The sequence below is a fragment of the Equus quagga genome, chromosome 22, assembly GCF_021613505.1.
Source record: "Equus quagga isolate Etosha38 chromosome 22, UCLA_HA_Equagga_1.0, whole genome shotgun sequence".
NCBI lineage: Eukaryota > Metazoa > Chordata > Mammalia > Perissodactyla > Equidae > Equus > Equus quagga.
Genome location: NC_060288.1, coordinates 18,929,952 through 18,945,187, shown reverse-complemented (window position 1 = coordinate 18,945,187; position 15,236 = coordinate 18,929,952). Strand labels below are relative to the sequence as shown.

The 15,236-nt window shown below is 37.6% G+C and overlaps 1 protein-coding gene across 2 annotated transcripts in view; it reads right to left on the bottom strand.

Annotated features, from left to right (window-relative positions):
- Window positions 1-15,236, bottom strand: part of ZDHHC2 (zinc finger DHHC-type palmitoyltransferase 2) — a 65,573-nt gene that overhangs the window by 14,890 nt on the left and 35,447 nt on the right. For both annotated transcript variants that reach the window (XM_046648682.1, XM_046648683.1), the window contains exons 4-8: window positions 14,661-14,781; window positions 10,040-10,109; window positions 9,258-9,290; window positions 3,732-3,852; window positions 1,463-1,595 (exon numbers count right to left, since the gene is read on the bottom strand). In XM_046648682.1, the coding sequence (XP_046504638.1) occupies window positions 1,463-1,595; window positions 3,732-3,852; window positions 9,258-9,290; window positions 10,040-10,109; window positions 14,661-14,781 (478 nt within the window). The remainder of the gene's footprint in view (window positions 1-1,462; window positions 1,596-3,731; window positions 3,853-9,257; window positions 9,291-10,039; window positions 10,110-14,660; window positions 14,782-15,236) is intronic.

The window sequence follows — 15,236 nt, the reverse complement described above, 5'->3', positions numbered from 1 at the left end:
TTAATTTCTCCAGGTAGAATTTCTAGTATAGTGTTGAATAGCAGAAGTGAAAGAGGGCATCCTTGCTTTTTTCCTGATCTTAAGGAGAAGATTTTTGGTTTTCACCATTGAGTATCACAGCAGCTGTGGATTTCTCATTAGCCCTTTATCAAGTTGAGGAAGTTCCTTTCTATTCCTAGGTCAAGTGTTTTTATCAAGAAAAGGTGTTGTATTTTGTCAAACATGTTTTCTGTATCAGTTGAGATGATCTTGGGTTTTTTTTCCTTCATTCTATTAATGTGGTAGAATACCATTGATTGATTTTTGTATATTGAACCATCCTTGCATTCCTGGGATAAACCCTACTTGGTCATGGTATATAATCCCTTTAATATGCTGCTGGACTTGATTTGCTAGTATTTCATTGAGGATTTTTTGCATCTATATTCATAAGGGATATTGGTTTGTAGTTTTCTTTTCTTGTGATGTCTTTGTCTGGCACTGGTATTAGGGCAGTGTTGGCCCCATAGAATGAGTTAGGAAGTGTTTCCTTCTTTTCTAAGTTTTGGCAAAGTTTGAGAAGAAATGGTGTTAATTCTTCTTAAAAGTTGAGTAGAATTCACCAGTGAAGCCATCTGGTCCTGAGGTTTTCTTTATTGGGAGGGTTTTTTGGTTTGGTTTGGTTTGGTTTGGTGAGGAAGACTGGCCCTCAGCTAAATCTGCTGCCAATCTTCCTCTTTTTGCTGAGGAAATGTGGCCCTGAGCTAACATCTGTGCCCATCTTCCTCTATTTTATATGTGGGATGCCTGCCACAGCATGGCTTGATAAGCAGTGCATAGGTCTGCACCTGGGATCCACCCTGGCAAACCCCGGGCTGCCAAAGCAGAGCATACAAACTTAACTACTATGCTACTGGGCCGGCCCGTATTTCTTCCTTTTTATGTAAGCATTTGTAGCTATACCTTTCCCACTAACCACTGCTTTTGCTGCATCCCATCTCTGTAGGGCTTTTGAACATACTGTTTTCTCTGCCTGAGATGTTCTGGCTCTTTCCATGACTGACTTCTTAGGTTAAATACTCTTTGTTTTGGTAAGCTCTTCCCTGACCATTTTATCTAAATAGGGTCCCTTCCAGCCTCCCCAGCCCTTGATTCATAGCTCAGCATCCTGTCTGTTTCCTTTAAAGCACTTTGCATTTTGTAATTACTTGTATGTTTGGTTATTGATTTTCTGTGCCCCTCACTAGACTGTTTTGCCCTTGCTCACCACTATATATACACAATGCTTCACACACAATGGACAGTCCATAAATATACAGAATGAGTGAATATGTATGTGTCTAAGTCACATCCCACAAAACAGTGTGAGAAATTATGATTTTTACCACTTCAGGACAGGTTGGCATTTAATCATATGGCAACTTTTGACAAATATCTACTGATGTACTTAAAGTTCTGTTAACTACAATAATTGGATACTCACCTAATGTAGATTTATTTTTGCTGACTAGCCAACAATGATAGCCAAACAGAGAAGACAAGCTGACAGAAAACATAGCTGCAGCAAAGAATAAAAACATAATATGGAACTTGGCTTGAGTATCAGGTAGGCCATTCTATAAAGAAAGGAAGAAAATAAAATGTTTTGTCAAAGGGATAAGTATTCCCTACTTCTATAAGTATGTAAGATTTTCTTTTTTGCTTTAATTTTTTAAAAAATTTAGATATGGAGAAAGATACATGGCTTTATGTAAAAACTTTCAGGAAAAAATACATATCATCATTAAAATAAATGTTTACTGGAATATGAGTACATATACGGAAAAGATATTAGAATTTGGAATATTTATTTTGCTTTACATAACTGAATCACAGAAAAATTATGGTATCCTGTGGGTAAACTATAACAGGAAGCAAAACTATAAAACAGTTTTTCATTTACTTCCTGAAAATGTTTTGTTAACATACTATGGATTTATAAGTGTTAAAATAGTTTTACTATAATGCCTGAAAATGAAGGGTAATTGGCACAATTTGGCTACTATTCTCATTCATGTTTTACATCACTACAAACAACAGCATCAACTCAAGAACACATACAACAACACATTCACAATAATGCTGCAAGCTATTTTAAATAACAGCATCACAGAAAAGATCAACACTAGTGCATAACACCTGCCTAAAATGAACCTTACAACATCCATGGGCTGAAACCACAGGCCATCTCAAAGGAAAACCAGTTTGACTGTCATTGTTTGTATTGTCCAAGGAGACCCAGACTCGCTCTAGAATGGCAGGCTTGGGGCTATGGACACTTAGAGAGGCACCAAAGCTGCTGGGAGGTGTCCCCTTCTGATAGAAGGTTGTACTGTTTCAATATCCTGGAGTGTCTGTCACACTGACACAGGTCACAAGATCTTACTGATAGCTTTTGACAGCAGAGTCCTCGCAGTAGAAACTCTGGTCATCCCTTTACAAATGTATTTGTGGTCTGGAACTAAAACCATCCACAGAGATGAGGAGCAGTGAGGTAACATTCTCTCGGACTTTCATTAGGGATCATTCTTCGAGCTGGATGCTGGGGGTGGCCTTGAATGCTAGGAGCATGCCCATGCACCTGTGTGCTCCTAGTGCTTATTGATGTAACTGGCACATGGCAGGCATTCAAGAAATCTTCAGTATTGAATGTAGCTCAAAGCTCACACAAATGATCTAGCCATTCAGAAAGTCTCATCCTAATAAAGGATAATTTAATGAAAATAATAAAGCAATCCTGGCAGAGGAGAACTGTTTTTCACCATCGTTTGCTGTTCACAGGATGTATCTTTCAATATTGATTTTTTAATTTTGTTTTGCTTCATTGAAAATATACAGTGCAGAAAACAAATGAGTCACCTAAAGCCTGTACTTAATAACAATTCAGAATATTACAGACTAATAGCTAAAAAAAAATCTTTTTACACATAAAGAAAACATTTCTAAGTACTAAAAAAATCTTACACAGTCAATTCTCATTATTCGCAGGGGGTGTGTCCTATAAACTTGCCGTGAACACTGAATTCGTGAATAGTGAATCGCTGTTCCTAGGAAAATACAGGGTTAGGGTTCTGCAAGCCTCTGGTCACAATATTTTCATCAGCTGATAAATAGAGAATATTTTATGTGTTTCTGCTTAAAGGTACCTTATTGATACCTTATTTAATATATATTGTCGATTCATTAATGTACTCAGCCAACAGCACCCTAATTCATGCCTGAAGGAAGCTTATCTTAACACATATTTTCTCCATAAGGCACATCACAGTCTTCTTTTTCTTCGAAACACGAGACAGCACTTCAGCACTATGCGTGAAGACCATTTTCAACAGCGAAATCACCAACAAAGAGCACAAAAATGCAAAAAGTGTGGCACTAAATAGATTGAAAACCACACTTGTTTACAGTATGAGAGTTCAAACAAGAAGGCAGAATGTCGCCTTGTCTGATCTCAATGGGGAATGTGCACATGAAGCGACTCAAATTCTTTCAACTCTGTGCAAACAGCCACAAAAGCTCTGTGACTACTGACTTTGGGGTTACAAATAAATGTCAGCAAGTAGGTGAATTCACAAATACAGAATCTGCGAATAATGAGGACTGACTCTATATAAATTAGCTCTATTCTATAAAATTAGTGTCTGAAATAATTTACTACTGAAAATGTCTCTATTTTTGTATACCAAGAAAAAGTCACCAAGGTAATGACTTACTGTCCAAAATTTGATAAAATACTGTAAATCTGTAGCAGCAATAAAAAGGCAGTACAGCAGGGAATAAGCCAAGAAAAGGAGGAAAAATTTATAGTTTGAAAATCCAACACAATTGTTCACCCTGTTAACAAAACAAAAACAACATTTTCAATGAGTTGTACATTTTCACCCTAGGTATACATATGCTCAACGTTAACACAGCGTTTGGTGTCCTACCATTTAAAACTTATTGGCATTTCTTTAAGCATAACTCCTAAGATTTCTTTACACATGCAGACATTAAAAAGTCCATTTCACTAAAAAGGAATTTCTGTGTTTAGATTTTAAAATTTGATAGGTAATATTGGTTTAGTCAATCATCAACCATGTAACTGTATTTCATGTCCAATTATACAAAGAAGCTCGTGCCTAAAAGCATAGAGATTGTGAGAAACCTAACAAAGTCAGGCAGACATGAGGAATTTACTAAGCGCTTCCTCCATGCTAACTGTAGGTTTGATTCTAACTATGATTAAGTAATTTAAAATCTTTCACGTTTTCCCAAATTAGATGAACGATCTTCACAAACTAGGTGGATGCCATCAGCATGCCACTGAAGCAACCAGATGATCAAAGCACGTTAAATGGGAGGTTTAGGAAAAGAAATAGGACCGGAAGCCAGACAGCCAGGGTTGTAATGCACTTTGACACTAAATAATTATGTGGCCCTGAGAAAGTGGAATAGTCTCTAAGAATTTCATTTTCCTTATCTGTAAAATAAGCATTCATTCTGACATCCTTTCTGAGAGCCAGCTCTATATTCTATATTTCTGAAAGATTTATAATTCTCAGTTCTTACTTTAAAATCATTATATTTGGGGGAGGGGTAAGAATTCAAACTATTTTATCAACAAATACAAACACAATACAATTCATAGTTCATAGTCACATTTTTTTCTATCAGAGTTTTTTCTTTTTTTCCTTTTCATAAAGACAAGGGAATTCCTGGACGACCTTGTGCAAATGCGACACAGCACCTAAGTGGCATTAGCTGCCATCTTCACTGGTTAACTTTGTTAACTGGTATAAAAAACCTATTACATAGAACATACAATACTGTTTCCTCTCCTCAAACCTCTGTGTTCCTACTCTACTGCTGGCAAGGTAATTCACTCTCTATTGACTTTGCTAATAAATGGAAACATTCTTCTTTCCAAATGGTTAGTGAAACTACATTCATAGAAAAATATTTACTCAGTTATACAAGTTGAGTAAGTTCTAAAGATCTGCTGCACAACACTGTGTCGACAGTTAATACTGTATTGCGCACTTAAAAATTTAAGAGGGTAGATCTCAGGTAAGGGTTCTTACAATAAAAAAATAAATTTTTAAAATTAAAAAAATAAAAAAGGGAAACATTTACCTGGCTTATGAGTAAACCAGAAATTTGGGGGGGAAAAGGAAGAAAATGTTTATATCTTCTACCTCAAAAAATATAAAGTAAAGGGAACAGCATTAGATTCAGGAATTTTTGGACTTAAGGGTATTCTATATGGAAAATAAATTCCTAACGAAGGCAAAATTGTGGGTGCACCGTGTATGAAAAGTTATATTTGCAGCCTTAGAGACTCCAGGGTAAGGGCAAAGCAATTACTGAGACTGCCTTTTATGGCATCTGAATGACAAAAGGGCAAGAAATAATACTGCAGACAGTTCCATACAAGCCTAGTCTAACTATATTCTGCCTCAGAAGGATCCAGATATTCCCTTCGCTTCCCTGAGCTGGTTTCCAGAGGAGAGAATGGGGGGACAAAGGCTGGGGTGCTGCAAGACTTGGGACTTTGTGGGTGAAGACAATGTCACTTCTGTGGACTAGGGGAAAACGAGAAGGGATAGGCAAGAGGATTCCTCTTCCCATACAAATGGGAGAAGCAATTTTTGTATTAAATGACAAATAGCATTTTTATAGAAAGTAAGATGATTTTGATCACAGATTTTATAACACCTAATTTAGCTTAATTTAACTTCCACTCAGGAGCATGGTGCAGTTTGCCATGTCAGAGCCAGCAGACATAGGAGAAAGGCAGTATATAAAGACCAAGTATTTTAGAGTTTGATACAGACTTTATACTTCAGGAAATATAGTAATAATATTTATTTTTAATAATACCTTACTCTCTTCATGACACACAGCTTTGGGTGACATATTTTAACTGCCTGCTGCTTTGCAGACTCAATTTGAAAAGGAAGAGGACATACTCTGAGTCTGAATGATTTTATGGGGAGAAACAAAACACGTTCTAGGTGAATATCCCTTACACCTTGTTTAAATTCAGTGTAAACGGCTGTTGCCTCTGTTTCAGGGTAATTGCTTTCTGAGTCTAAATTAGAAAAGGAACATAATACAGGCAAAAAAATGGAAAGAATGTGGCCTTTGAAGTTCAAAAATCTTGCTATGTGACTTTACGCCCAGTCTTTAACTATTCGCAGCCTCACTTTCCTCCTCCTTAAAATGGGACGAATAATTTCTACTAATTTGTGTCATTGTTGTAAGGATTACAGATTTTACATATATGTATATATAGTCTCTAACATATTATAGGCACTCAATAAACTGAAGCTGACATTATTTAATTAGTGTTACCTAACCCTTTGGCAAGCATGTCAAAGTATATCATTAATATAATTAATGAATAAGTGAAAATTGTATATTAAAAGAAAAAATGCTTCTCTGATAGGAAATCCAATAAAGCAAAAACTGCAGGATCTCTCCTTTAGTTAAAACAGTGTGAGGTTGACCCCTGCAGCCTGATGGTAATCTTAACCCGCCACAGCAGATAAGCTCCAGTCACTGACAACAGAGAAGCGCTGTTCTCTCACTTTTCAAATGCTTAAAGTTGACAGATACTGAACTTCAAAATCGTATACAAAGACCAGTATAAAAAGGTTGCCCCACAGCTTGGGAACATCACAGAGTTCTTTTAATAAGTGACTTTTATATTCATTTTATTTAGAGCCTTTTATAATGGCTATGTAAAATGGCTATAAAAAAGATTTTTAATATATTAATATGGAAAATTTTCTAGGATACATTAAGAGTAGGGAAAAACAAAAGGCAGAGATTCAGTCCATAATGGAACCACTTGTGTTTAAAAAAAGTGTGTCAAAAAAATTTTTGTGTGTATAAAAATAATTTAACACACACACATTTATATCTGAAAAGTACACATGACATTTAGCAACACTGGTTTCCTATGAAGAAGGGAAGAAGGAGAGGGGGCCCAGGAAGAACACATGGACTTTTTTTATTTTTTAATTTAGAACTACGAGTATGTGTTATCTATAAATTTTTTAATTTAAAATTTTAATTTGAAATTTAAAATAAATAGATAAAATGGCCACTCTACTCAGCTGGCACAAGGTGAATATCAGGCCTTTGACACTAAGCCCTTCCCAAATCGACCTGGCACTGCTTTCTGCGAGGGAGCGCCCAGAGCTGAGACGGGGGCCCGGGACAGCGGCTATAGCAGGGGAGGCAACAGTGCAGAGAAGCAACAGCACAGAGGCTGAAAGGCACTGCCGTCAGCTCCCTCAGCTCCTTCCACACTGCCTCAAAGGGCGAGACACCAACAGGCGGTACACAGGTTTGCGATTTGAGTCCATTTTTTAAAACTCTCGAATCTTGCATCTGTCCCCCTTCACTTATTTAATAGGGTCTGCCAAAATGTGAAAGATTGTCAAATTACGCTATAAGCTTCTTATAAAGCCAAATAAATTGCAGATTTAGAAAGATTGCTTCATCATAAATTATTATTCTCTACTTCCGTAACTTTGTGAGGATAGCAAGGGCCTGGCAAGCTTTACAGGGGTGTGCTAGCTTGGGATTAATCCTGATTGTTTCCATCTCTCCATTCCTTATCATCACAGTGTCTTATTACTTTAAGGCATAAAAAGTGGAGTCACCTCTTTGCCCTTGATTTCTTTCCCACTCTGCTAAGTCATACCTAGAATACACAGTTATCCGGAAAGGAGGGTGTCTTGGTATGGGCTCCCCCAAAGGCAGACCCTGAGACAAGAACTTGGATACAGTTTATCTGAAACAAGGAAGGGAGGAAAGCCAACAAAACACATGTTCTTGGCCAGTCCCTCACCAGTTGAGGGTGGCCTCTGGAAGCACTAATGCCTTGGCACTTCTGGACGGCCCGGCTGACCAGCTGAACAAACTTCCCAAGGGGGAAGAGAGCCCTCAGGCAGAGAAGCAGAGAAACAGCGGTGCCTGAGGTGGGGAGCCGTCAGCGGGCAGGGGAACTGTCCACTGCAGGTGCACGGACCTCACCGGTGCATCACAGGCTATGGGTGGGCACTGACGGTGTGTGCTACTGGCAGGTCAACAAAGAACATAAGGAGGATGAAGAAGACTTATAGTTAAAGATATCAGGGGAAAAAAACCACTTGCTGAGAAAGGAACAGAATGAATGAAGAGAATGAAAGAATGAAGGAAGCATAAGAATGACTACAAATGAAAATTAATACAAAGGGAGGTTATTTATTGAGATCTTTCTTTGAGAAGAACATTATTCTCACATGAGTTAACTAGCCTTCACACTATAAAAGAGAAAATCTAGGTGGAGAAAAGGCAGAAGAATCCTGGAGAAAGATATAGAAGATGGTAAACCCGACATTCCCCTACCATCCCTTACAGCTAAGATAACCATTGTCTGCATATGTTTCAACCTACACCTAGTGCAGATTTGTGGGCATGTCTACCCTTCTCTTGAGCCACCTCTGAAAGAGATAAGGCTTGGAGAATAATCATGCTTAAGGTCCAAACCCAACCTGGCTGGCAACCTTAGCGTGGCTGTCACAGGTACGGGCACACTGAGAGGAAAAATTACAGGGAAAAGTAGAAAAATCAACCTTCATTACTTAATTAGACCTTTCAAATAACCCTCTTTCAAGTTACCTAATTTCATGACTTACAAATGCTTTTAGGTTTCTTTTTTGTGTGTGTGTGAGGAAGATTAGCCCTGAGCTAACATCTGCTGCCAATCCTCCTCTTTTTGCTGAGGAAGACTGGCCCTGAGCTAACGTCCGTGCCCATCTTCCTCTACTTTATATGTGGGATGCCTGCCACAGAATGGCTTGACAAGCGGTGCGTAAGTCCACTCCCGAGATACAAACCAGTGAACCCCGGGCTGCCGAAGCAGAACATGCGAACGTAACCACTGCGCCACCAGGCTGTCCCCAGAAATATTTTAAAAAATACTAATGAATTCTAAGTGGCAACCCTTGTTTAATGTGTATTTGGTAATTTCAGGAGAAATTAACTTCTAGACTGTTAACCTATTGGTTCTAAAATTATTTCATGGGAATTCTCCTGAATAAAGGCTCTTTTTGAGTGAAATAAACAAACACTAGAAACTAAACCTGAAAGTACCTCCTAGGTCAGCTAAGGCAAGATTTCATTTATAAAATGATTTAAATAGATAAATGATTTAATTTAAGTTATAAGGACAGAAACTTGTTTACGTATAGAGCCATACTCACCATGGGCAATGATGATCCATCTTCAAAATACATCTAAAAAAAACACACAAAACTTAACAGCTCCTAAAATTTTAATCCCATTAAATTATAAAAAGGAAATATAAAATGGTTATTTCACAAAAAGCTGTGGCAAGTAAAATATTGCAAAATCATTGACTTATCTAAAAATTGAATAATAGCAAAAGTCCTGATCTATAATAAACACTATAGCCAATTCTAGTTACGACATGATAATAGAACTTTAAATTCAAAATACACATGCTTTAAGATGCAAATCAAAGAGCTCATTTTCTAAAAACAATGCAATGCAATATGTTAACATACAACTATCTTATGCTAAAGAAAGTGTAAAATGTCAAGAGATCAACAGAATGTCTGTATAAAACTTTTCCTTTAACATCAATCCTTAAGCCAAGCAGTACTGTCCTTTTGGTATATTAAGTATATAATAACATCTGACATGTCATGAAGTCTATACATCTCTATAAAGATGGCAAAGAGTCACAGAAGTATTTGTTAAATAGGACTAGCCAAGTCTGAGCTGCTAAAAATCGTGCACATCATGCCAGTGTGAATCTAGGGAAAAAGGGACAATTGATTGGCACCCTAAGCCACATTCATATTAATGCAAGTGACTGTGCCAAATATATTTCCTAAATAAAGGTGTGAGAAGCATGAATAAGGAGAAAAGGAAACAACTTGGAAAAACAGTGATAAAAGAAACATGTTAAATAAAAAGCCCACCAGCACGTAGACATTTTAGAAGTGAAAAGTTTTCTTACTTATCACAGACGGAACAGTGATGGCAGCGATCTGGCTTTATAAGTTGGCATCTGTCACAATATCGGATTGCTAGGAACAAAAAGCTCCACTTAGACTTAAATTTAACAGTGAACTGAATATACAATTAAACGGCTTCTATCATCTATCCAAATTTAAATTTCAAGAGCACACTGAATTTAAATTTGGTAAAAATGAGATATTCGACTCTGTAAATAGCAAAATGGAATGAGTCGCCCCCAGCCTCAGCTCTCTGGAGAGGGTTCCCAACAGTAGAGGGTCTTTTGGGGAAATTTCTCTAAGCCATTCTCAATTGCCAGTAGTCATAACAAGGCTCACAAGGGTGCAAATGTGTCCATTTCTCTCAAAGTAAACAGAATGTCTCCCTCCATTAAATCAGTTCATTTCCTGCACCCTACTGGGATAACCAGGTGAGGAGACAGCCACATTTTAGAAATTTGTGAATGATCTTGATTAAGTTGCTTAAACTGGGACATCTCTGTTGGGTGAGATACAAGACTAGAAGTGAGCACTGGAGGAGGTACTTCCAACAGAGAATTTTAATTCTCGTAACTGAATTCCCAATCCTCTCTCCTCTAACACAGATATCAGAGACAATCATGGATGTCTGATTTGGAGATGCTATTTCAGTACACAGATGTCTTACAGGATGCAAGCAAGCTACCAAAATTACAGGAAAGGAGTTATGAAGTGGGCAGTCCAGTAGCAACCGTAAAACGGAACTAATGAATTGAAAATTTGGAAAAAATACTTGCCACAAATAATTACCAATATTAGATGAGCTAATATTATAGTTTCTGAAACAGGAAACAGTTGCTATAAATTAAGAATAAAATGAGACAACAATGTGTATATGGAGTTGTTTTCAATACTGAGAGAAGTTCTTAATCGTCCCCTTACAGCTTTCGTTCTCTGGAACTGCAGAGATGAATGGCATGGCCTACCCATCTCCTGAGTGAACAGGTCTCTCAGGTACATTCCAGGCAAAGCTGTCAGGTACCACTGGCCCATGCAAAGTATTAAGTGCAAGGCAGTGTTGTCCAGAAGAAACAGAATGTGAGCCCCAGGTGTACTTTCAAACTCTCTAGGAGCCACATGAAAAGAAGGAAAAAGAAAACAGGGGAAATCAATTTGAATAACATATTTTATTTTACCTAATACATCCAAAATATTATTTCAACATATAATCAATATAAAAATGTTAATGACATATTTTATCGTTTTTCATACTACGTCTTTGAAACTTGTTCTGTATTCTACACCTACAGTCGTATGTTAAGTGTTCAAGAGCCACGAGAGACTAGTGGCTACCATAATGGTGGCATGGGTCTAAAGTCATAAAATTTCTAGGCGAGTTTTGGTGGGCAAGGCTAGATTCTCTCCAGATGGTGATTATCTTGCCTTTAAAGTACACCAGGAAAACACTTTTCAAATCAGAGTGGGCAAGAACTCACAGGAAATCAAAACAGTAGAGCAATAAGTGTTTTGTGTATAGTCTTTCATAAACAGAAATTTAGTCTTTTAATAAAAAAACACTCCAGGTGTCAAATTATGTTCAATGAAAATCATCCCAGTGTAATTTAAAATGAACTGTCTGATTATCATTTAAAAACTCCTAACAGTTGAGGGGGAATTTTATTTTAGCTGTCGTGCTTGAATTTTTTGAGAATTTATTCATATATTACTCACGTAATTTAAAACCTTTCTGGCAAGTGTTGAAAAGAAAACAATATCAACATCTGTGTGCAAAACGATAAGCTAATTACATCACCTCTAACTGTTATCTTCCTGGTCAAAATCGACAAAAATTTTTTTGTAGGAAAGGATGGAGGGCAAGAGAGAGCTAAAAACGTAAATAGTCCTAATTAATAAAAATAAAAACAAGTAATAACACAATAAAGTTCAGAGAGCCCTGTAAGAAAGCGGAAGATGGCTGGATCAGAAGAAAGCACAGGAGAAACAGAAACGAGATGAACAGGCTTAACTCCCTGCCTTCCCACACCCCACGCCCAAGTCTGTACACGGTTGAATTTGCTCTCTGCACAGCAGTCCGGTTAACCCAGCCAGCTGGCATTTTTCTCTTTCGGGTTTGGAGAGGTACGGTGGATTCAGAATGGATGCTAAAATCCCAATGTATATTACCACTCACTTTCTTCAATTCTCTCTAAGTGTGTGAACATCAACTGAACCTTTTAGTTGCTTCAGTCCACAGACTTTCCCAGAGTGAGGAAGGAAGTTATCCACAGAACATGGCGTCTTAGAAGGGTGTGGCTGGGGGGGGGGGGGGTGAGAAGGACCCCCTCCCGTTCCTGCCTTCGTGCTACTGTGGCTGCTCCACTGAACGTTTTTCTGCATTGTGCTCATCGTTACATTCTACACATTCCAGAAGGGGATCAATCACACCAGCATTATAATCCATTTATTACACTTTGTGGAATTTAATTTAGTCAATTCCTCTAGTTAGTTAATACTGATTTTAGCAGGCATGCAGAATTTTTGCACTGAAAGTATAAATAAAGATCATATTAAGAAATCCAGATTCTATTCCAGACTGTCACAAATATTTGAAGTCCTAAGTTCATCTCAGGAAACAGGCATACAATACCTGAGAGGAACAAGAGAGGTCAGTCTTAACGTTATATAAACTACACAAGGAGATGACTTATAAATACAAAGTGTAGCGGTTATTATTAATGAACATGAATACTTTGTTCTGGTAGGACTTATGCTTCCCCCTTTCTCATCATTCGGTGTATCAAGGGGTATGGTGGGAAAACACTGCACTCGGAAGGAGGAGATGAGGTTTTTGCATCTTCTGCCATCATTAACCGGCTTTGGAGACTCAGGAGTCATTTACGTTTAGGGGGCTTAAATTTCCTCAGTGCTCATTTAGGTTTATATAGGGGAAATATACACAAACACTCACAAGCCCATCTCTGGCTTTGCGGGATAGAAGCAGTGGCATAACATTAAAGCAGAAATTACTACTTGCTCATTGAGAAACGGGGAAAACAAACACGAAAAAATTGTGTGAGAGGCAGAGTTTGATTCAATTATGATTCTAAATGTGTTAGAAACAAATACAAGCAATATAAAAATATTAATGAGATATATATTCTTTTTTTCGTACCAAGTCTTTGCAAGTTGTATATTTTACACTTAAAGCGCATCTCAGTTTGGACCAGCCACGTTTTAAGTGCTCAACAGTCACATGGGGTTAGTGGCCAGACAGGTCTAAAGTCACAAAATTTCTGGGTGAGTCTTGGTGAGTAAGTAATCAATAGCCCATGTGTGCCAGTTTTTAAGACAATTCTTTAATTAGATAGCTGTTAAATTAGCTAAAAAATCTGACTCAGGTAAAATAGTTTTATTAATTTAGTTGCATTTGCAAAAATATTAGCATAAATTTTAAAGATAAAGAAATTGCAACAATACCTAAATTAAGTTTTATGTAATTTATATAATTTGTTTTAAATTTATGTAACGGCCGGCCTGGAGGCGCAGTGGTTAAGTTTGCACGTTCCACTTTGGTGGCCCAGGGTTCGCCGGTTGGGATCCTGGGTGTGGACATGGCACTGCTTGGCAAAAGCCACGCTATGGTAGGCGTCCCACATATAAAGTAGAGGAAGATGGCATGGATGTTAGCTTAGGGCCAGTCTTCCTCAACAAAAAGAGGAGGATTGGCAGCAGTTAGCTCAGGGCTAATCTTCCTCAAAAAAATAAATAAATAAAATAAAAAAATAAAAAATAAATTTATGTAAAATTATCAATGTTATGTTCATTGTAGATTTTGCTCCTTTAAATTAAATAAGAATAGGAAGGTATATAATTAAAACTTTATTTATTTATTTTCTGCAGGGGAAGTTTTGTCCTAAGCTAACATCTGTCAATCTTCCTCCTTTTTTCTTCCTTTTTTCCCCCTGCAAGCCCCAGTACATAGTTGTGTGTAGTCTTAAGTTCTTCTGGTTCTTTATATGAGCTGCTGCCACAGCATGGCTGTTGACAGACGAGTGGTATATTTCCACGCCTTGAAAACAGAACCAAGGCCACTGAAGCAGAGCACGCTGAGCTTGAACCACTAGGCCATCAGGGCTGGCTCTATAGTTTAAACTTTAAAAATGAATACAAGGGCTGGCCCCGTGGTCTAGTGGTTAAGTTTGGCATGCTTCACTTTGGCAGCCCAGGTTTGGTTCCCAGGTGGGGACCTACACCACTCATTGGTGGCCATACTGTGGTGGCGATCCACATACAAAATAGAGGAAGACTCTCATAGATGTTAGCTCAGGGCAAATCTTCCTCAGCAAAAAAAAAAAAAGACTACAACTATAAATCAAGATTTCAGCAATTCTAACATCTCTACTGAGTCACAACTAAGCAGGCAGAACAGAAGTTAACTCAGTTCTGATTTGGTTGACATTGCTGTGCCACAGTGTTATTCATGTTTCCATTCTGTTTTATGGAATTATACAGTACAGATTTCAAAGTAATTCAAGCTATTACACACTGTGTCTCAATGAGTGTTTGGTAGTTTCAAGAATATAAATCTGCTTTCTAACAGTCACCACAACCTATTGTACTAAAGCACTCATTATCGACATCTACCTCCAGACATGGTCCTGGTATAGATGGGAAGATCTTTGGCTGCTCGCCTAAGAACTTCCTGATGGGCTTCTCCTCTTGGCTCTCGCTCCAACAATTCTTTCTCTGCATAAGAGAGATGGAACTGTGGAATAAATTTAAACTTTAATCAGTATTTTCAAAGAAATGATAACATATTGGTCCACTATACCTAGAAAAAAGTATCTATAAAATATTAATGGCATATAGCATATATATTCAGAGAGGTAAGAGAGTTTGAAATCTGGGCAAGTCTCTTAACTTCATGGATCATTTTTTATGCCTGTGAAAGAGGGAATGATTATAACAATATCCACTTTCTCAGATGTTTGTGAGACTCAAAAGGAATAGTATGTAAAAATGTTTTACTAATTGTAGAATTCTATCCAAGTATTAGTTGCATCAGGTCCAAATAAACCCAATACAGGTTGATAGAATTGTTACTTGTATAATATGAATGTCAAAAAAATCTACTTCTACCAGGAAATGAACCAAATATACAGTCTCCTCCCTCAGAACACTTTTATGTACAAAGGCATGTCACAGATTTTAAGAAAGATG